At 49.7% G+C, this 23,068-nt stretch overlaps 1 protein-coding gene across 2 annotated transcripts in view; it reads left to right on the top strand.

Annotated features, from left to right (window-relative positions):
* LOC139059566 (uncharacterized) overlaps positions 1-20,140 on the top strand; it is an 89,422-nt gene extending 69,282 nt beyond the window's left edge. The window contains exons 12-13 of one of the 2 annotated variants that reach the window (XR_011514199.1): positions 3,795-3,971; positions 18,836-18,975. Coding sequence is in view for 1 of the 2 variants with exons in the window: in XM_070538005.1 (XP_070394106.1) it covers positions 3,795-3,971; positions 18,836-19,144 (486 nt within the window). In the remaining variant the exon portion in view is untranslated. Of the gene's footprint in view, positions 1-3,794; positions 3,972-18,835 lie in introns of both variants that reach the window. The other variant, XM_070538005.1, reaches the window with a different exon arrangement.
* The last annotated feature ends 2,928 nt before the right edge of the window (positions 20,141-23,068 follow it).

The following is a 23,068-nucleotide window of genomic DNA, read 5'->3' as shown; positions in this document are numbered from 1 at the left end:
TCTCCCCACCATCCTTCAACAAATCTGCTGTTACCTGATCCTTCCCAGCTGCCTTCCCCCTTTGCATAGCTCCCAAGACTTCTTTTACTTCTTTCGGCGTTACTTGTGGGATTTAAATTTCCCCTAGACTATTCTCTCTACCATTATCGTCGTGGGTGCCACTGGTACAGTACAAATCTCTATAGAACTCCTCAGCTACTTGAACTGTATCATCTATATTAGTAATGATATTGCCGGCTTTGTCTCTTAACGCATACATCTGATTCTTGCCAATTCCTAGTTTCTTCTTCGCTGCTTTTAGGCTTCCTCCGTTCCTGAGAGCATGTTCAATACTATCCATATTATACTTCCATATGTCAGCTGTCTTACGCTTGTTGATTAACTTCGAAAGTTCTGCCAGTTCTATTCTAGCTGTAAGGTTAGAGGCTTTCATACATTGGCGTTTCTTGATCAGATCGTTCGTCTCCTGCGATAGATTACTGGTATCCTGTCTAACGGAGTTACCACCGACTTCTATTGCTCACTCCTTAATGATGCCCATAAGATTGTCGTTTATATTTTCAACACTAAATCTAACTGCACGAGAGTTTTCTGCATTACGCTTATACATTCGCAGAAGTTAAACGGTGGGAGCCTAGAAAGTTAGCGTTGAAGACGTCGTATGGGCGAGCACCTGGCTTGTGCTGCAGGCAGAGAACGAGAAGCGGAAGCGATTGGCTGAAAAGGAGCAGTGACTTGTGCCGCTGGACCAGTGCCGGTGAACCTCGGCCTTTCCGCTATGAGGAACGTATCGAGCCAAAAATGCCGAAGCTGCGCATGTATTTGAGGGCTGACGATAAGAGCCTGCCTCATTCCTTGCCGCAAAGTATGGAGACGCGTTCCAAAGCGGGAGGGCACGCCGTGCCTGGTTCGAGTGCGTCATGTCACCGTGCACCAAATTGGTTAACCCGCAGGCATTCCACATAAACGATGAAAAGCGACGTCACGAGAGCTAGGCCTGGTGAGCGCTTTATTTACTTATTTGTTTTATTTTACTTATACCGTCTATCCCACGATTGATTGTTACAGGAAGGCCACTGCACATGAACAAATATGTTACAATACTTCCAGAATAGCTGTAGAAATTAAGCAAATGAATTATACAGAAAAAAATAAAGTTCTACGTTGATGTTCGATTAGCTTGGCAAAATCAATGGTACCAGATTAGGAAATTTAGGTGACGTTAAGTGAACAACAAAAACGTTTCAGTACGTGCAATTAAAAACGGATTCCTTCCTCCATTCGTTTGACTGCGTGTAATATGTATATAGTAGAAGAGGCCCCCGCACCATAGAGTCCACACTTAATAATCTACTAACCTTACCCCCCTCCCCACTCATCTTCTTAGAAAGATTGTCATGGGAAAAATTGGTGTGCGAGAGCTTGGATAATATTGACGTGGCGAAGTGCAGATGAACAACGCAGAACGCGTCATTTGAGTACTAATTAGTACGAAAAATTCAATTTGTGCGTTAAGTTTTACACATCCTTGTCAATTCAGTATACCGTATTTACCGTCGCCACTAGTGAGAAGTACGGACTACTTGTTAACGGTTACATACGTATTGTTTCAACATCATCATCATCATCATCGTCATCAACGTCATAATAATATTTAATAATAGTGTACACTGCAGGACGAAGGCCTCTCCCTGCGATCTCCAATTACCCCTTTCCTGCGCCAACCAATTCCAACCTTTCGCCTGCGAATTTCCGAATTTCATCACCCCACCTAGTTTTCTGCCGTTCTCGACTGCGCTTCCGTTCTCTTGGCACTCATTCTGTAACCCTAATCGTCCACCGGTTATCTAATCTGCGCATTACATGGCCTGCCCAACTGCATTCCTTTCTCTTAATGTCATTTAGAATATCGGCTATGCCCGTTTTCTCTCTGATCCACACGCCTCTCTTCCGGCTTCTTAACGTTACGCCTAACATTCTTCGTTCCATCGCTCCTTGCGCGGTCCTCAGCTTGTTCTCGAACTTCTTTGTCAACCTCCAAGTTTCTGCCCCACACGTTAGCACTGGTAGAATGCATTTACACAGCTTTCTTTTCAATGACGCTGATGAGCTTCCAGTCAGGATCTGGCAATGCCTGCCGTATGCACTCCAACCCATTTTAATTTTTCTGTAAATTTCTGTATTGCTTTTCGTCAGTCCTCAAAATAAAAAAAAAGAACAAGACACTGACTGGCGTATGGCTTTTTGACTATGCGTGTGAATTCACACATAATGGATTATACTTTCATAGTGACATTCTCGCAGTACTCTTTGGGTGGCTTGCAAAAACATGATAGTTCAAGATATTGAATTGTTCACTCCGTTAATGAGCAGAGCTTTGATAATGACCAATTATTTTTAAGCACTTGTTGGAAGCGAAGAGATGAAGCAGGGTAACGACGAAACCACGTCCGCCTAACAGAAATCTCGAGCGTACAGTTTTCGTGGTGTACCACGCACTTACACAAGCCTCCTTCGCGCACCGCGAAAAGAAACTACCCGAACAGCCGGAACAGTTTTTTCGCAGATATTGAGCGGTAAATCTCAGGCAAAATGCGCAAGTGTCGCGATTTCTACTAAGTTAGTATGATTTCACTTCTTATCCGTGGTCTCATCTCTCCGATTGCCCCATGTGCCCTAAAAGTCGGAAAGAAAACCTCCTTGTGGCAACGGAACAAGCCTCCTGAAAAACGTGTTCGCGCGTCGCACATTTTCATTTGTACTTTTCTGTATGTTTCAAGGTGGATCGCGAAAGTTTTTACATTAATTGAAATCGCCACTATGCTTTTTTTTAATGAGAATTTAGAATTGTGCCTTTGTGTGTGTTCGTCTTCCCACCCTATTATCACGCGTACGTTGTGCCGCTTTCTGTGGGTCACGTTTTTCTCCCTGGATGGCACTGTTGTCAGTCTGTCGAGCGGGGCAAGGCACGCGTACTGTATGTGTGTCCGAAAATTTCCGAATGACGTCACGGATTCCGTAGTCAAACATGCGCGAAGCGAACGCTGTTGTATACACGTTCTCGAACTTAGGCGAGCACTAGCGATTCTTCTGGAATGTACTTGTATAAGTAGCGGATTAACTTCACCCGTGAGATCAGACTTCGACGACTGTCCTCGTCGCTGTTGTGCTTTGAGTGTCACTCGTTTTTCTGGCCGCAGTTTCCCCCGATAAAAAAAGTTCGTTCTGCGTTTGGATACAACTTCCTTTAATGCGTTTGGCGTTATTAGGATACCTCGCGCCTTTTCCGGTGTCTTTCTATCTCTTTGTGTCTCTCACCATTTTCCTACCAACTTGGGTCCCTGAGTAATGGTTAGAGCAATGGGCCGGTGTGTTGAGAGAACCGGGTTCTAAACGAGACGTCGAACCAATTTGGGGCACTGTGTACGTGCAACAGCATGTCACCCTGTTAATTGACAAACATAATACTTTAAAATTTCGCTGCTGCTGGACGGAGTCGAACACGCGTCACATGCATTCGGCGAATGTTGTTTGCGCGGACGTCGTCGCGGCGCCTCCAGGCGGCGCAGCGAGTCCAGAGGGAAGCGCGAGAGAGGAGTCCGGCTACAGCACATGCTTCGCACATGACGCATTTCGGCGTTGGCAACGTGGTGTATCGCTACACTGCTTCCATGCTAACCGCATTAACGTCGACATTCATTGCGAGACAGGTTCTGCCTGAACTTTTTTTTTTTTGCGGCGTGATCTCATACTACTATGCGGACGTCATCGTGCTAGTATGTGGCCTCACGCAGGACATGCTGGCCGCCACGCTGGGGTTCTGGGTGGCCCGCGCCATCGTCGGCGCGCAGCGGGACGTGACTCCCGGCTGGGGCCTCGCGACGTGCCTGTCGGCGCAGGCCGGGACCGGCCTGTCGCTGCGCGAGAAGGACGCCCTCTTCACCGCGGCGCTCGCCTTCAAGGTGACACTGGTGAGCACAGCCGCCCGGGCCCAGCGAAACGCGGTAGGCGTTTGGGCAGACGTCGATCGTTGAAGTCAGCATGAGCGGTGGAAAGATGACACGAATGACCACGAAGGCGATGCACAGAGGTTCGCTTTAGTCGTAATAACAAAAAGCTGGTCAGACGCTTAAACTCCGCCTTTAAGAGCACAAGACGATAGCATTTAAGAGCATACAACGCTTCTCGGCAACTGCAGCTTATGCAACCCTAATATTTACCGGGAAGAACTTGCGGCGAACGCATGCACGAAGGCGAGCTTTCTGGTTCTTTTTCTTCTCTCCCCCGCGCGGCCGGTGCCGCCGCTGCCGCGGATGCGCAGAGGCGACCGCCATTACATGCTGCTGCAAGGAACCGAGCACCGCTCTATGTTTGGCAGAAACGCTGCGCGCTGCGTTATGATTGGTAGAAAACTCGCTCACGCTCAACTCTCGGTGAATTCACGAACAACGCCGGTGACACCGGACCTCCTGCGCCAAAGGGCCTTTAAAGCTATCTGTTTAAATGGGAGCGCGGAGGGGACAGGTAAACAAAGGAAAAACCGAAGACACGAGTGCGTACTGGCAACGGTTTCTTTATTGAAATGAATACAGAACATACGTACACAATCCTGACAAATATAGAAAAACGTCACATGGTAGATTAACAATTACGAAAAACTATTAAGGGAAACATGACAAATGGTTTGAGGAGCACAAGCTTTTGTCATTGTTTATCTCCCATGTAACCTTTTTTTCACCCATCAGAATATATGTTCTGTATTCCTCTCAATGAAAAAAAAAAAAACTGGTTGCCAGCTTGGGCACCGAGGGGACGCAGCGGAGCGTCAGAAAAGAGGACCAGCGTAGCAGGCTTGAAGGAAGGAACTGCGCGTACCGGGCTTGTGCATCGAGCACCGCCGCCCATCTTTACTGTCCTCGTCTTTCGCAGCCGGCCCCTAGGCGCCGGCTGAGAGCACCGACCTTAGCCTCCCCGCGTTGTGGCGTCAATGGCCGCTATACAGGGCCCACCTTTCATACTGAACGGCGAGATGCACGCGATTCATTGCGGTGTTCTTGGTTAGGACTCCATTAGTGGACGTTGTTTTGGTGGCGGTAGCTTGAGAAACGTGGCCCCGTTGATTGCTGCGCAGCGTAGGGCGTAGGGGTGATGTCATTCATGCTCTACGTTGCCAATGCTGCATGGTCGGTGTGCATGGATGGTTGACTTCGGAGTGGAGCGGGGAACGTGGCGACCACGATGATATCGCCTTAATTTGGGCTGATCAAGGGATGAAGATTGCGGCGGGGCACCTTGGCCCTTCAGACGCACCCGACAGCAGCGTTGAATCCGGCACCTGCTGATGTTGCGAACGAGGTTGCAAGCTCGGGACGACGGGACCCGGCTTGCTAGATCGAGATTAGCGTCATGCCGTCGTCTGAATGTTAGTTGGACTTGTGAACAAAGGTTCGGTGTGGATGTCAGGTACTTTTGAAGTGCGTGATCACAGCGTCTGGCCTGGCACCTGTGGAAAATTGGGTGGATGTTACGACGAAAAGTGGGGAACCAGCGGGGCTGTTGACTGCGCTGGCGCGAGTTTTCCTATGCTGAGTACCGCAAGTCGAGGAGGCATCTTTGGGAGTGTCTTTGGGAGGTTGCAAGCCAAAACACTGAACGTGCATTGTTAGTGGAAGCACAAAACCTGGGTTATACGGGAACGATACTGGCATAGCTAGGAAGTGCAGCGCCCGCGATAGCTGGCGGACCAATCTCACCGAAGTGTCGCCACGGGATCTCTCTCGGAACAGGCGTATTGATATGTGTCTCGTCAGCCGTCAAGGCACGGCTCGCGGCTGTATCATCTGTACGGCTTGGACTGGGAACGTCATGCAACTCTGGTGAAGTGTACGCCGGCGTTTTACACCGTCGGGCGTGGACGCAAGGTGGTCGTTCTGAGAAGTAGCAGGCTCGCTAGTCGTGTTGTTAATGGGGTGGGAGGTTGTTGTCGTGGAACGAACGAGACGCGGGAGGCCATGCCCATATCACTCCCAAATTTAGGTTGGCCCACCCCCATATCACCTCCTCATTCAAGTTGGCCTAGCACCACACCACCCCTAAATTCAGGTTGGCCACTCCATATCACTCTGAAGTTTAGATTGGCCCACCCCCATATCACCTCCTAATTCAAGTTGGCCTACCACCATACCACCCCTAAATTCAGGTTGGCCACTCCATATCACCTTGAAATTCAGGCCAGCCCATCCCCATATCACCTTCAAATTTATGTTGGACCGCTACCATATCAGCCTCAAATTCAGGTTAGCCCACCTCATATCACCCCCATATTTAGTTTGACCCACCCCCATGTCGCTCCCAATTATAGGTTGGCCCACTCTCATATCAGCCCTAAATTCAGGTTGGCCTACCCCCATATGATCATGATCTCGCTTCTGAACTAAACTCCCGGGGTCAGGTTGATATAACATTTTTGTATTTCGCGAAAGCGTTCGATAAGATGTCCCATGCTAAACTGCTGTTAAACATAAAAACGATGTTTAAAAACCCAAACATAACGCAATGGTTTTCCTCCTATTTCTCCAATCGCAAGCAGTGCGTTCAAGTCAACACTAAAACATATACATTTACTAACGTTATTTCTGGAGATCCCCAAGGTACCGTCTTGGGCCCACTGCTGTTTTTGATCTTTATCAACGACTTACCTAAACATATTATGGTCCCTCAGAGGTTTTTTTGCAGATGATTGCGTAATTTATAATCTAGTTAAGTCTCCTTCTGTTCAATCGGAACTAAATCTATACCTCAAAAAGATAAATAACTAGTGCATTATTTGGCAGATGCATATAAACGTGGCAAAATCCATTGCAAGGAGCGTTTGCAGGGAAAAAAGGAATCCTAGAATGGACGTACTCCATAGGTGATCACGAGCTTGCCAGAGTCGAACACCACAAATACTAGGGCTTATGGATAACTTCAGATCTGCGATGAAATTTACATATCGACTCCGTTTGTGCAAAATATAACAAAGCGCTGTGGAGACTTCAGAGAAATCTGCACAATGCCAGCCCAGAAATCAAATGTTTGGCTTACAAGGCACTCGTACGGCCAATCATGGAGTACGCAGAGGTGGTGTGGGATCCGTATACAAAAAGTAATTGCAGTAAGCTAGATAGAATACAAAGACTGGCTTCACGTTTAATATTTAACAAATACCAGCGTTCACACTCGCCAACTCAGCTTTGTAATCTAGCTCACATTCAACCACTAGAACAAAGGACAGAGTATGAAAGGCCTAAATACTCTTTCTAATAATTAAAGATCAAGTAAAAATTGACCGACCAAAGTACATAGAAATAAAAACTGGGGAAACATGAAGGCACCGGAACAACATGTACATTCCTCCTCCGAGGCACCACAACGAGTGTTTTACGTACAGTTCTTTTCCGCGTGAGATCAATGGGTGGAACAGGCTACCGAATTCCACTGTTTCATCTGAATGTGTACCTTCTTTCGTAAAAAAACCAAATGACTTAGTGTTTAAGTATGTATAGCGTATTTTATGCATTGTTTCTTGCTTGAGAGTAAAGAGCTTTGTCTATGCTTTGCCAATCATTGTTATATGTTTATAGTTATTTGTATAAGGAGTGCTTATTTTTGAGTATGTATGCTCCTGTCCTCCCCTGTTATATCCCAAATGAGGCTGACAGTATAATAAAATAAAATGAAATTAATACCACCCCCAAATTCATGTTGGCCCACCGCCATATCACACCCATACTTAAGTTGGCCCTCCCCATATCACCACCAAATTTTGGATTCAGTACACCCATATCACCCTCAAATTTAGGTTGCCGACCCCATATCACCCCCAAATTTAGGTTGGGCCACCCCCATATCACTCCCAGATGTCGGTTGATGCATTCCCAAATTCAAGTTTGCCCACACCAACAGCCCCATGTATTTCCTGTGGAGCCCTATGTATTCCTATGAGAAAGGCGTCATGCTTTTTGCATTAGGCATGATTTTGATTCCAATAATGCTGGGGTACTTGCCAAAGAATGCTACGCAGTCAAAGAATGCCAAAGAATGCTACGCAATTTGGGGCTATGACTGGCTGCTTTGATGGCTGACGCCGATCACGCCGAGCTTAAACCGCACGATAATTGTTCAGATTCTCACCTTAACAGGTTCGTTGTAATAAGGAATGGTGCAAACACACCAACTGTGGAAGGAAGCCGAATTTAGTCCGTTACGCGCAGCTTTGGTCTTGCTCCAGGTGAGTCTTCGTATCATGGGATTTCAAAAAATTACTGAACCTCGGGATAAATTTAACTCACCAGTCTGAAATAGAAATGTGCACCCAGAACGAGTATTTCAGCTGGCCTCTGCGACTTCTTACATAAGCATCCATCATTTTGGCCAAAATTGAGTCGGGAAGAGCGACGGCGCTTCTGAAACATCTGGCCATCGCCCCAATCTATTAGCAACTCCAGAATCCGTTACCTGTGCTGGCAACACTGTCCAAATAAACAAAGATGGCTACGACATCCAGGTTCACGCCGGCTCTTTCGCTTTGGTGATGTGCGTGCTATGCTGAAGTTTCTCTTGTGTGGCGTCGAATCGACGTGTTTCGGGAAAACCGAAAGGGTCCTTGCTGCCGATCGCTTTATTGAGATCCGTCTCAAGTATTTCAGCGACGATATCGCGGAATAAGTTGCGCTGTGCGTACAAACGTCCGGTCTGCCCAAGGAGACGTATCAGATTTTTTAAAGGACAAAGAGCCTTTCAAGCGAACCGGAGGTTAGCAAAAGGAAGTGTTTGTGCTTATGGCGAACTTCTCCTTCTCCGAAAAGTGCAAGCACTTGTCCGCTACGTTGTTCCACTGCTGAGGTACGGTACTTGACTATTTTCGACCTCCATAGGCAACTCCGCACTGCGATTCGTGTTGCAGTATATCACATATAGCATCTCACAATATATGGACAGTAACGTCTGTCGCGCCTTCAGAAGCTAAATACGGACATTGAGCACTGACTGAACGAGGCTGAAAACTGCTAGGTCACCTGCTCAGTGTGTCTTAAGATAAAAAAAACGAATAAGAGTTCACTTTGTGAGTCGGAATGCACCCTTCTCTTTATAGTTAGCTGATCCGTGTGACAAACTTGTAGTCTGCGTCTGATGCTCGCTATACTCGGTGTTCGAGGCGGGGCCTATGCTTGGGAATACAGCAGACACCCGCTGCCCGAAGGAATCCTCAAACCTCGGAGAAACGTGAAAAGTAAATAACAACCGATCGGACCGAGGTGCGTTTCTTTCAAGCGGCTTCCAAAATACAGCGAGGGTTTTCTTTTGAGCAATGTCACTTGTATTATAGTGTAAATGCATGACTTGGAAACTAATCGAACCAGTTGTAATGGAATTTAGCTGTTCGCATAGTCGGAAAGCAAACTAGCGTCTCTGTGGCCAGGTCGAATGCCCCAAATCTGGAACGAGCGTTGTTTGAAGTTGCTTCTTCCTTGCTTGCGAGCAAACTAACTGACGAATCACCGCGCTCAATGAAAAAAAAAAAAGAACAGCGTATTGTGCTTACACTGCTAAACTAAAGCTTGCTGTCAGAACGATATGTCGCCTCACGACATAACATGTGTCGGTCGTGATCACTTTGAGACCTTCCGAGCTAGTTATCATCGTTCCTGCTACTGGTGCCGTCGGACAAGAGTACATTAGCGAGAATATTCCTGCTGCTCACGGTATTAGTAACAATAATGCAGGGCAAGGAAACTAAACTAACAAAACCAAATGAAGCTTAAGCGTACATCACTAATTTGTTAAAGAGCTTGCCTAAATGAAGTATATTATGCGATTTCAAACGCCAGCAATATATTTAAAACACACGAAGAGTGAGTAATAGTTTAATCGCCGGGAATAAAGAAGTCGTCCCTAGTGAAGTGTTTCGAACGAACCAGAATAGTATCAGACCCCTTTTCTTAGTGCGTTAGGTTCTTATCCCTGTTGGTCTCTGATGCACATCGTTTGGTTCTCTAGGGAAACGATGAAATCATACACCTCTGTCTTTCCACCGCGATGGCACGCTTAATGGCACAGAACGAAATTCTTTCCACATCCGTTTTCTTTTTCGGGCTTGTGCGCGGCGGCGTCACGACGAGTTGAGAACTACGAGGCAACATTGCTGCGCACGCTCTAATGTGAGAACCTGAGGCTGAACCTAGATCGAATGGTTCTCGGCACAAACGCCAAGGCTGGAGCCGGCCTGTCAGTCGGTTCCACGCAAGCTTACGGCCGCAGCCATTATGTGTGTCGTTGGGGACGGGGAATCTCGGTCTGCCATTGCTAGATATAGTGACCCCATCCCGTATGCGCAATGCCTGTAGGATGCCATGCCCGGCAGGCTGCTTAAGTGGCCTGTTGCGAAAAAAAAGTTTGAAAGTACGCCTTCGGTCCCATTGCTTGCAATGTTTTTTTTCCTATAAGTATACGACACAAAACTTTCGACAAATCATTTTTCTTATTACTAAAGGCCAAAACGCCCTAAAGCTAAGAAAAAAATAACGGCACATGGCAAAGCTATCTACGTAATTTAGGATAATATTTGTTTTCGGAAACCACTTTCGGCTTTGGCACCCAGGAAATCGATGTGTCATGGCGTCATGACACACTGGCTCGCTCTGTTCCTGTGACTGGCTGCGGCTGCCACACGCAAAAGTCGCCGGAAGGAATGTGCGCAGTGTGCTTATTTATATTCATTTATTACCAACACCATCATGCTTATTGCATCAAGCTGTTTGCAAATTTGGCTGTGTCATTACGTCAGGATAATGCCAATGATGCCTGGTCCCGCACTTTGAGAAAAGTTTAGCATCCAGTTGAAATATTATATGGGTGTTTTCCCATTTTTATTATGTCTCTCTAATCCGGGAAAATTTCCCTGGGGTATATGGGAGAAAAAAGAAAATCAAATAACCGCTCGTACATTTGCATAGTGCAGGAACTGCAGCAACGTCTCTGCAAAGTTCAAACTCATTTTCGGTCACCCAACGCGTAGAGTTTGCAGGTACACCTGGCTTCAGTCCAGCCTTTGTTCAAGTCTGATCCAAGGAGTTTCTATTTTGGTTGTTAAACCTCCTTGGCTTGATCGCCGGAGTTCACGGCCACAGTCAAAATCCAAAGCAGAAGCAGAGCATGTTCTGCGGCTAACTTTTGTAGATTCCCAAGCCTAGCAACGGATACGGTTCAAGAGCCACTCCAGCCCTCCAAAGCAGCGTGCTCCTCTTAAGTAAGGGAAACATGCGGTAGAACTTGCACAAGCTGAAAAATATGTGTCAGCACTCTCTCCGCACAGCGCGTTCTGTTAGAAGAAGGTACGAGGGAACTGCGGAGAAGAACGCACGAGGAGCACAGTTTGCGTGTCAGCCGAGACCTTGAGCCTCCAATGCATCGAAAGAGGCGACCGGTTTCATCAGCCAAAAAGCACCGAGAACAGGGTGCGAGACTCAGAATAAGGAGCACCCGCATAAGTGTCTGCCATAAAATCATTGCTGCCATTCTACCGACGTTGCGCATAGGCGTGGCTGAGGCGGACAAGGGAAGCCGGCTTCTCGTTCCTGGTTAGGCCGTGCATTTGGGATGCTTATGGTATCTTCGACTGGTCGCCTGTATGCCCCGAAGCAGAGTCGGGTAGATCGCGCGTTTCCCGAGCCCAAGGGTAGAGGACAAGCGCGCAAGCCGAACGTGCGACTCACTTTCGGAGGAGGAAATTGCCGATGCGAAACCACGTGACTACTGCCAACGTCCGATGATTCGCCTATCCAAAGCTCCCGGCGCTGCCGGAAAAACCGGCGGTGTTACGTCACCCAACCGGTGCCACCAGTGTTACGAACTTGTACCCGGTGCCACCAGTGTTACGACATCCAACCGGTGCCGCCAGTGTTACGAACTTTGCACCGCTGCACCACGATTACGGCTTTGTGGTCCCGTAGCGCTCGTCACCCGTTTCGTGACAGAGCGTTGGTAGCGAAGACTCCGAGCCTGGCGTCGATGAGAATAACAAAAGGGACTTTATACATTATATACAGGTTATCATACAGGACATGAACGGGTCGGCACTGGGGCCGAGTGCTCACAACAAACGCGACTGTTCTCGCACGACGACGTCCGGCGAAAACGCGTGACACATCTCACCCCAGTCGGGAGCGACACTCTCTCCCGGTGAGGTCGGCGGATCCTGTTTTTCAGGCGGCGTGTCGCTGCTTTTATAATCCCCGAGGACCATTGTCACTCAAACGGCCCAATACAAAGTCAGCACACGACGGTCGTCCGAGGGGTCCAACCAGCGACCGCGCTGGCCACCCGGTTCAAAGTTCGCGCGCGCGGTGACCTCCAGGCAAAGGGAGGTGCGGCGCCGGGCTGTCTGGCACACGCGGACACGTCCAAACACGCTGCTCGCCGAGGCTTCTCCCGCACGACGGCGCAGCATCTTGACTTGTGAAGGGAGAATTATGGCGCTCGCAGGATAGATTCCGCATCTTGCAGATTCGGAATCCGGGCTTGTGGTAATGGCACAACAGCATCCCCGCCCTCAGATAAGGCGCCGGGAAGACGAGCTGCCTCCACGTGGCTCGGATGCCAGGCGCGCACGTTCGTCAGGCTCGTCCAAGTTCACGTCCAGTGTCGGGACGCCAGGTAACTTCACGTGCCCAGGTCCGACTCGCCAGGACAGGAGCTCTGCTCACCGCGTCGTCGCCAAGGTACCTTGACCAGCTCCGCTCGGGTCGTTCCTAAGACCTTGCTTCTCGCCACTGGTCCCGCTTGGTCGTTCTGCAGCTTGCAAAACCGACCGGCAAAAGGCAACACCCAACACGAACAAGTGCCCTCTGTCTCCCGTCAAACACCAGACAAAGCCATAATTCAAATCAACCTAACTAAATCGCTATCCCCTTTTGCTCCCGCTGCAACAAGAGGCAGGTGTACGATCTAGCACACAAGGCTCAAACAATCAGTTTTCAAATTAACAACACACCAAAATAGAAACAATTAACAATCAGCAATAATAATGACGAATAGAATGGTCCCCTTGAAATCGCTTTGGACCGAAAACATACTTCTGAGGAAGCAAATGAGGTCATTCATTTTTGCCGGCGATATTTTCGCGGAATCTGAAGCTGCTTATATTTGCGACCCTGCTTATCCGTGTAGCAGCGGTACGATAAGCCAGATTCTTTGCCAAATGAAACCCCCTTTTTTTCACTCCCCGTTTGACGCTCTTCCTCAGATCGGCTAGTGAACAATCTTCCTGTTGCTCGCGAATCCGAGTTTCCCTTTCAACTGCAGCCTGCTCCTGCCAGCTGGCGGAAACCGGAGCGAGTGTGGAGCCCGCGTCGCCTAATTGCGGCGTCGAGTCTATATCGCGGCTAGCACTGCACGCGTCACTCCCACTCACTTCCAGGACCCGCTCGTCTAGGCCAGCCTCCGAGCTCTGCCTCTCCCGTGACTGCTCGCCACTCAAGTTACCGTGATCGGTCCGTGTGCCGCACCGCCTTTCGCTCACCGACGCTAAGTCAAGTTCCCTCGACAGCGGGCGCGCTTTGGATCGCGTGGGGGCCATGTACGCCACGTCGGCAAAGAATGATTTGCCCTGATCCCTCAGCAGCTGCTCCGAGCTATTTGAGAAGAGGTAGGAAAATTGCTCCGGGAGGGCGGCTGACACAGCGGCTTCGGTGTTAAGTTTTCCAAACTCTCCTTCAATGATAACCGTTGCGATCGGTAAACAGACACTCTCCTTCTCGGCCACTTGCCGTATCCTAACGCACTCTCCCGTAAAATCACTCAAGGAGACGAAAGACGGGTGAACAACGTCCATAGTTGCTGCAGAGTCCCGCAGTGCTCGGCACTTCTTGCCGTTTACCTTAATTTCCTGCACATAGGGCTCCAATAGACGTATGTTCTTGTGAGTTTCCTGTATCGTTGCAAAAGCAATTCTCTCTGGGCAGCTTGCAGCGATGTGCCCTTGCTTTTTGCAATTGTAGCAGGTTAACGGTTTCCGTTTTTCAAAAGAACGCGTCATTTCGTTTCGCTGTTTCGGACCATCGTCATCATTCTGAGATGCATTCTGTCCTTCCCTTACAGTTTCTTTGGTAAGGGATTCGTCGTCCCGAAACTCGCGACGCCTGATTTGCTTCCGTTCGTCGGGCTTCCCGGAAAACCAATCTCTCCTATCAGCTTTTTCTACGCGCACTGCCTTGCTGTGCAAGCTGCGGCGGGTGTAATACTCTTCCGCTAACTCTGCTGCCTTGTTTAGCTTAACCTCCTTTAGCCTATCTTGCAGCCAGAGCCGGACATCCTCATCAATGCAACGGTAGAACTGCTCCAACGCGATGCATTCGACAATTTTGTCGCGGTCGTCGTAAACCTCTTCGCCCTTCAGCCATTCCACCAAGTCGGCTTTTAGACGAAACGCGAAGTCAACATTCGACTCCTTACCCTTTTTTGCATACCGGAACCTCTGCCGGAAAGCTTCGGGCGACAATTTGTACTTCCGCAGTAGCGCTTCCTTCACATCACTGTAGCTCTCAAACGCCTCTTTCGATAAGCAAGTTATTACGTCTGATGCCTCCCCAGGAAGCAAGGCTAACAGATTCTGTGCCCAAAGGGATCGCTCAATGCTATTCCGTTCGCACACGTGCTCAAATTTCACGAGGTATTTGGCCATATCCTCTCCGACGACAAAGGGTGGAAGTTGATCGCGTATTCTGGGAACATTAGAAGTGAGACTAGGCGCCGGCGAGTTATTTCGGATCTCCAACTCTTTCATTTTAAGCTCGTGCTCACGTCGCTCCCTCTCTCTCCTTTCCTCCTTTTCCTCCTCGCGACGTTGCTGTTCTCTCCTTTCCTCCTTTTCCTCTTCGCGACGTTCCTGTTCTCTCCTTTCCTCCCTTTCCCGACGTTCATTGATTTCCGCCCAGGCCTCTGCGGCTTCCTCAGCCGTTACGTCCCCAGTCCTCATGACCTCAAGGATCGCATTCTTTCTTTTGGTTGAGCCCAACTCAATGCCCAACTCCTCACAAATTTCGAGAAGTTCCTTCACCTTGTACTTCTCCATCGTTCACACTGTCCTCCTGCTGTTTACCCTTTTTGAATATACCTGCCGTACGCTACTATAACACTACTAGTAAGACATATGCAAGTATTTCACACACTGCCTTGTTTACCCCCTCAGCATCCCCTGGTTTTCAAAACACTCTTATTAGGCTTGAAACACACAAGGTTATCACAATGCAACACCAAATCCTTCCTTAAGCTACTATAACCTGTGTCAAAGAAAGTCTGGTGTTTGAGGTAAACTTCAGGCACTCACCGCGCCGAGGTAGCTGATGCCGGTCAATCCCACCGCTGCCACCAGTGTTACGTCACCCAACCGGTGCCACCAGTGTTACGAACTTGTACCCGGTGCCACCAGTGTTACGACATCCAACCGGTGCCGCCAGTGTTACGAACTTTGCACCGCTGCACCACGATTACGGCTTTGTGGTCCCGTAGCGCTCGTCACCCGTTTCGTGACAGAGCGTTGGTAGCGAAGACTCCGAGCCTGGCGTCGATGAGAATAACAAAAGGGACTTTATACATTATATACAGGTTATCATACAGGACATGAACGGGTCGGCACTGGGGCCGAGTGCTCACAACAAACGCGACTGTTCTCGCACGACGACGTCCGGCGAAAACGCGTGACACATCTCACCCCAGTCGGGAGCGACACTCTCTCCCGGTGAGGTCGGCGGATCCTGTTTTTCAGGCGGCGTGTCGCTGCTTTTATAATCCCCGAGGACCATTGTCACTCAAACGGCCCAATACAAAGTCAGCACACGACGGTCGTCCGAGGGGTCCAACCAGCGACCGCGCTGGCCACCCGGTTCAAAGTTCGCGCGCGCGGTGACCTCCAGGCAAAGGGAGGTGCGGCGCCGGGCTGTCTGGCACACGCGGACACGTCCAAACACGCTGCTCGCCGAGGCTTCTCCCGCACGACGGCGCAGCATCTTGACTTGTGAAGGGAGAATTATGGCGCTCGCAGGATAGATTCCGCATCTTGCAGATTCGGAATCCGGGCTTGTGGTAATGGCACAACAGCGGACGTGCCGGCGGGACGAGCGTTCGTCGAGACGCCAGCATGCAGTGGCCTAGGTTGCCAAGGTTGCGGTGGGCCGTCGCCAACAGCAGCGACGCGGCGCTGTGATGACGTTTCAATCTCTACGACTGCTCTGCCGACAGGGCTGGGAGCACCTCAGAGCGCTCCAAGATGGAGGAGAGCAATCGAGATGAACCAGCCGAACGCAGGGCGCGCACCCTCTTTCAACCAGCCGAAGACAACGCCGCTCGCGAGAGCGCTCTATAGAGCGCTCAGAAACGACCAGCCGAAGATAGCATTAATCTCATTTAGCTCGAGTAGTTGAGCGAACTCCCTCAACGACAAGTGCTTTAGAAATGGGGAGAGGGCAGCGCGAAGCAACTGGACAAGTGGACGGCCAAGCAGAACAAGGTCGAGTGTTTGTTGAGTACGAAATAAGTAGTCTACAAAAACAAACCAAACACGAACAGGCCTGTTTATCAAAGACATGACTCAGGTGACAAAACGCTCAAGAACAGCGCTATCACCTTGCGCGCGCGCCGGTGCTTTCCCAGAAGCTCGATTATTTGTCCGATAGCACGGTGCGCGCATAAGGCGACGGCATTGTTCTTAAGCGTTTTCTCACCTTTGTCATTCTTTTGATAAACAGGCCTGTTGCTTTCTTGTTCTTTTGTAGACTACATGCTTCCGTGTTTTGCCGCAGTGAACCTAAGCTGGAAGAAGCGGTCGTCCTTGTTTTGACTCGTCGTCCAGATCTTTTGCTTCGCGCTACGGCTCGCCCAATGAATCATGAAACACCAACTAGACCAAAGCCGTAACATCTTATGCTATAGAAACCCGAGAGACAATCTTTAGAAGTCACTGACACGGTGCCAGCTTTTAATTCTGTGTATGTGCGCGCACACAGACGCACAAGGAGTCTGACAATGAGCAGAGGTAATCACTTAGGTCTCCTTTCGCACAATAGCGTTTAGAAGCTGAATTATTCCTTTTTTCTTGATGTTTTCCTGGTATTTATGGCTTACTTTGACAACCTTGAATCAGTACTAATCCCGCATAAGGTTCGCATATGATTTGCAGCATGCTTTTGTTGTGCTGTTTTCCTGTTGAGATGTGAAAGTATTGCTTAATTATCATATACTTATATTGATTTGTTTATAACCTTGAACACGCACCCGCCTTTAAGGCTATAGGTTCAATTATTATGAAAATCTGTAAATTTTATCAGACTTGAATAAACTTCAAACTTAAAAAAAGCCCACGAGGAGGCATTTACCATCGTCAATATCGCTGTCCGCATCTGTCAAATCGCCTTGTATTGGGCATACGCGAAATTCAACTATGCCACAGGTTTCAAGTCGCTCAACGAAAGGTGGCAGAGTTCGCGACAGTGCTGCACAGCTGACGCTATTGAGTGTCATGTGCTGTCTGTCGCAATCCCTTGTTACTTGTTACTATAGTAACAAGGTATTGCGACAGACAGAGATCGCACATAGCACCAGAGCGTGCGCTGTTGCCGTGAAGCGAATCGTTAGCGTTTTGAAGGACTCGATAGGCGTGCACGAGAAGCACACTTGCGGAATTTCGCCCATTACTACGTGGCACTCATAATTTAGCTGTTGCGGATTACTAGGTCGGCTCACGAGTAATTCAGGCACTCACCGCGTTCACTTGTTTAGATTTCACACCATTGTTTGCCTACTCCCGCCCACTTTCTGTCTGCCTCACTATACGATGCCCGGGTGAAAGGGGAATTCAGAAAATCTAGTCCGCGGCTAGGAACTGACACTGGCCTGCAGCATGGTAAGCGAGTAACCATCCATCGTGTGTCTTTTACATGCCGCGAGGCCTCAATAGACAATACCAAGCATGCCTTGACCGCATAAGACTCAACTTGAGCTACAAGGCTACTTCAGGGGCAGTCACGGACCCGCCAATGTGCTCCGAGTGTAAAGGCCCTGAAGACCTGCCACATGTTCTGTGCGACTGCTACCGCTACGCGTCAGATAGAGAGTCTTTGAAGGCGGCACTGCATCTTCAACGGGACTCGAGCTTGGCACTACGGCAGATTCTCGGCCCATGGGCAAAGCACCGCCTGTGCGTTACGCGCCTAGAAAGCGCTGAAAACGTTCTTGCGGGCCACCAGCCTTAACGAAACTTTGTAAATATCTCTATAGTGCACATATGTAAGTGTGTGTGTGAATGTATGTGCTGTTCAGTGTTTATCGCTGTATGTATCATAATCATCACCCAGCACTTGGAGTAGCATGTCAGGCGAACAGCCAGGCTAACATCTACAGCATATCGTTAAAGCTTGTTTCTCTCTCGGCACTATGTTTATAGCTGACAAGGATTGCGGAATGCGCTCTCACAGGTAAGAAGAGTAGCGCTTTCTGCACGCTGGAGCGAAGTTTCGGCTGTGGATAGATTAGGAAGCCAATAACTAATTATTTAATTATTATGAAAATTAACTTCTCACTAAAAACATCTTATAGTTTTTTTTTTTTGTACGGTCATAATGTCTACGACCAGAAATACAGACGGACGAGACGGTTCAATTTTCCGTTAGTTGGAACGGTGTACGGGACACGCTGGTTTGCGCATCACGCACAGCAGCTGGAGATAACACGTGTCGCTTAATTGTAGCTTCTGCGCGCCACTGTAACGTACGAAACTCCGTTCCGCAAACGGCGTTCGCAGGACTCGGCGCTGCAGCTGAGCGGCAACCGGCTGGCGACGCCGCGCGAGCACGACCGCGTACGGCTCGTGTTCCGCACGGCATGCGCCAGCATCTGCAGCTCGTCGTCGCCCCATCCGTCGCGCCACGAGGACGAGCGACCCGGGCGGCGTCCTCCCGTGCGGGAAGGCAGCGACGGCGGCTGGCGGCGCGCGGACGCCGACCGGACCACGTGCCACGCGGCGGTGCTCAACGCGCCGCTCTTCTTCCGGCTGTTCGGCTGCGAGCCCACGTCGCGCATGGCGCAGGCCGGGGTCTGCCCGCTCGCGTGAGACGACGCGTTCCGAGAGCGTGGCCGGCACAGGCGGCGATCGTCGGGAGCTCTCCACGCGCGATGGCTGGGCTGCCATCCTCTATTCCTTTCGGAACGGGGCAGTCTCTGTTTATTTCGAAAACGTTCAGTTTTGTTCGGCATATTATAACGCATCTTTATACTTAAACAACATTTTGGTGTGTTTTTCGCGGTTTTGTGACGCCGTGGGACGGACTGGGCAAGTGGGCGCCGCCCGAAATCTTTTCACCATTAGCGGAAGGTTATGGCAAAAAATATCACAAATCGAAGATACGTGGATCAGAGAGCGAACAGGGATAACTGACATTCTAGGTGACGTTGGGTTAAAAAAAAGCTGGGCAGGTCATGGATGCTAGGGCACGTAACCAGTGGACCATCAGAGTTACAGGATGGGTGCCAAGGGATGGGAAGCTCAGTCTAGGACGGCAGTAAATTAGATGGGGTAATGAAGTTAGAAAATTAGCAGGCTCAAGTTGGAATAAGCTAGCGCAAGGCAGGGAGTTCGCTCGGTGAGGGCTTCGTCCTGTGTAAAGGAGATAAAAATAGGCTGATGATGATGATGATGATTGCAAATAAAGGTGTAGAATATGAGGAGGAGGAGGAGGAATGAACGTTTATTGTGTGAAACAGCGAGAAAGTGTTCTTTCTTCACCCTAGGTGGTGTAGAATATGAAATAATTATTGAAATAATTATTTTTATCTTTTGTTTCGTCCAGTCATGCATCATCAGTATCCACACGTCATATCAGATAGGGAGTTTTGGCGGTTCTTGTGTAGTCGCGTGACACAGGCGAATGGGGTGTGGCCCGAGAAGTGTGTAGCCAATCGTGCCGGGCTGATTGCAGAAATAGAATAGAAACAGTTTGCAAGAGCGTTATAAACTTCAGATTCCTACAACTTATAGTATGGAATTGTCCTGGCTTGCGAGCGGAACGCTCGAGTCTCCTACTGCAAGCTGTCCGCGCTAGAGTGCCATGCCCAGCTATGATCGCTGGGCATGGCGATCATGTTCTAGAGCACATATATAATACACATACTACATCATGCCTTAAGGCAAGTGTTGATTGATTGATTGATTGATTGATTGATTGATTGATTGATTGATTGATTGATTGATTGATTGATTGATTGATTGATTGAAGGACGGACGGATGGACGGACGGACGGATGGATGGATGGATGGATGGATGGATGGATGGATGGATGGATGGATGGATGGATGGATGGATGGATGGATGGATGGATGGATGGATGAAAAAACTTTATTGACAGTCCTGAGATATGCGATTATCGCGCAGCGGGCCGCTCCCACGTTGGGACGGGCAGGTCGAGCCTGGCCGCCGCGTCGTGGGCTCTCTGGACGGCCCAGATTTGGTCACCGTAGTTGGGGCTTCGCAGTGACTGGTCTGTTTCATCTGTGCCTCGTAACAAGGGGCATCGCTAGAGCATATGTTCCAAGTTGGCTGAATCGCCGCACTGAGGGCAGGTAATGCTAGTATACGTGTCTGGATAGATCGAGTGTAATAAAAATGGGTTGGGTTATATCCCCGTCTGCAAAAGTCTGAGGGTGATTTTCTGCACTTTCGTCAGTTCCTTGTGTGGGAGCGGATATACCCTCCTACTAAGTGTTAAGTGTTAAGTACGTAGTGGAAGAACCTCTATTGTAGGGTGTCGTGGGCTGTGGGGATTCTCCATGGGCACGGAACGTTAGACCTCGTGCCGTAGAGTGGGCCAGATCATTTAGGTTGTTGATACCCTCTACAAAGGACCCCATATGTGCTGGAAACCACATTAGCCTATGTGGGATGATCACTTTGCCCTTGAGAATAGAGGGCTTCCTTGGTCATGGAGCCGATGACGAAGGCTCGGACGGCAGCTCGGGAGTCGCTAGAAACCTTTGGACGTTGTCCGTCAAGTACAGCGATGGCTATGGCAACTTGCTCGGCACGTCTGAGGAGGCGCATTCGACCGAAGCCGCGTTGGTGATTATTCCCGCGTGGTCAATTGAGACGGCCGTGTATTTTCGACTATCTCCGTAGCGGGCGTCGTCGACAAAACAGTTCTCTTTAGGGTACTCTCTGACCTTGCGAAGAAGGGCCAAGGCTCTGGCTCGTCTTCTTGCGACGTTGCTCTGTAGGTGTACATTGCGCGGAAGAGGGGAGACGGTAATTTGTTCTCGTCGATTCCTGGGGAGGCCGCGGAAGTTGCTCTCGATCGTCATTGGTTGAATGTCCATATGAGCGAGAAATTGCCGACTGGCCGTCGTCCCCGAGATTCTGGCGATCTGCACCCTCTCTGGAGCCTCCGCAATCAGATCTGTGTGCTCGGTGTGCATATCGTGAGATCGCTATCGTGAGATCGTGTGCATATCGTGAGATGCGTATAGAGCGGGAGCCCCAGGGCACTTTCAATGCCTTTCCGAATTAAGCCATTCAGTTAAACTCGTTCTGGTATTTGCCAGTTATGCATTGCTGCGACGTATGTAAAGTGGCAGAGTAGGAAAGCATGAATGAGCGTGAACAGGTTGTCTTCGCACAGGCCGTTACATTTGTTGGCTACCCTTATGATCAGGCCGATGGCGTTATCCGTCCTCTTGATGAGCCGGAGGACTGTCTGGTTGTTGGAGCCAAAAGACTCCACGGTCATGCCGAGGATGCGGATTGACTCAACCCTGGGAAGGGGGTCACCGTTCTTTTTGTGTAGCGATATGCTGCTCTCTGCTACCGGTTTCCAGCCCTTTGGCTTGGGACCCCGCCTGTTGGGCCTGTACAGAAGTAGCTCCGATTTGCTCGGTGAACATCTGAGGCCGGTATCTTAGAAGTAGCTCCGATTTGCTCGGTGAACATCTGAGGCCGGTATCTTTTAGGAAAGATTCTGTGCAATCGATGGCCTCCTGGAGGAGGGTTTCGACCTGCCCGTTGCTGCCCCCCAGTGCAACAGATTGTTATATCGTCAGCATATATGCTGTGTCCGATGTTGTGAACCATGGTCAGATTCTCGGACAGTCCGACTATTGTCATGTTGAATAATAGCGGAGATATGACGGACCCCTGCGGGGTGCCCCTGTGGCTCAGTTCGATTTGATCTCATTCGATCTCTCCGACCTTGAGCAGGGCGTGTCGTCCTTCTAGGAAGGACCTGACGAAGGAGTGGAAGGACGAGCCCAGGTCGAGGTTCGAGATGGCGTCGAGAACGAACGACTGTAGTATGTTGTCAATTGCTTTTTCGAGATCAAGCCCGAGGGTGGCTCTCGTGTCCCATGTGTTGTTGTCCAATGTCTGGCTCTTGATGAGCTTCATGGCCTCCTGAGTGGAGAGGCCGTGTCTGAAGCCCATCATGTTGCAGGGGAATCGTTCGTTGTCCTCGATGAATTATCAAATTCTGTTGTGTATGGCGTGCTCTGCAACCTACCACACGCAGGACTTGAAAGACATGGGCCGCAGGTCGCCCAAGCTCAGGGGTTTGCTAGGTTTGGGTACGAGGATGACTCGCACAGTCTTCCACTGCTCCGGGACCGCGCTTTCCATACTCGATTGATTTCGTCGGTGAAGAATTCGATTGACTCGTCCTCGAGGTTCCTAAGGGCCTTGTTTGTGACCCCGTCGGTACCTGGCGTGGACCTTCCATTAAGGTCGCCAAGGGTGGAGACAGCGACACGCCGAGTACTCGACGTTGCCGCTCGTCTTCGTTGGAAGGTATTTGCTGATCAGTTTGTCCATGACCTCGTCTCCTGTTGAGGCTTTCGTGGCCTCGTGGAGCATTCTTGCCAAGTTACCTTGTTGGTTGGACCTGGTGTTTGTCTCGTCGAGGAGATGCTTGAGGAGGTTCCATTTGCCCCCGTTCTCATCTGGCCGTCGACTGAGTTACACAGTTCGTCCCACTGCTGCCTGGAAAGTGTTCGGCA

The sequence above is a fragment of the Dermacentor albipictus genome, chromosome 1, assembly GCF_038994185.2.
Source record: "Dermacentor albipictus isolate Rhodes 1998 colony chromosome 1, USDA_Dalb.pri_finalv2, whole genome shotgun sequence".
NCBI lineage: Eukaryota > Metazoa > Arthropoda > Arachnida > Ixodida > Ixodidae > Dermacentor > Dermacentor albipictus.
Note: the sequence above shows the minus strand (reverse complement) of the source record. Positions and strands in the feature narration are given on the sequence as shown.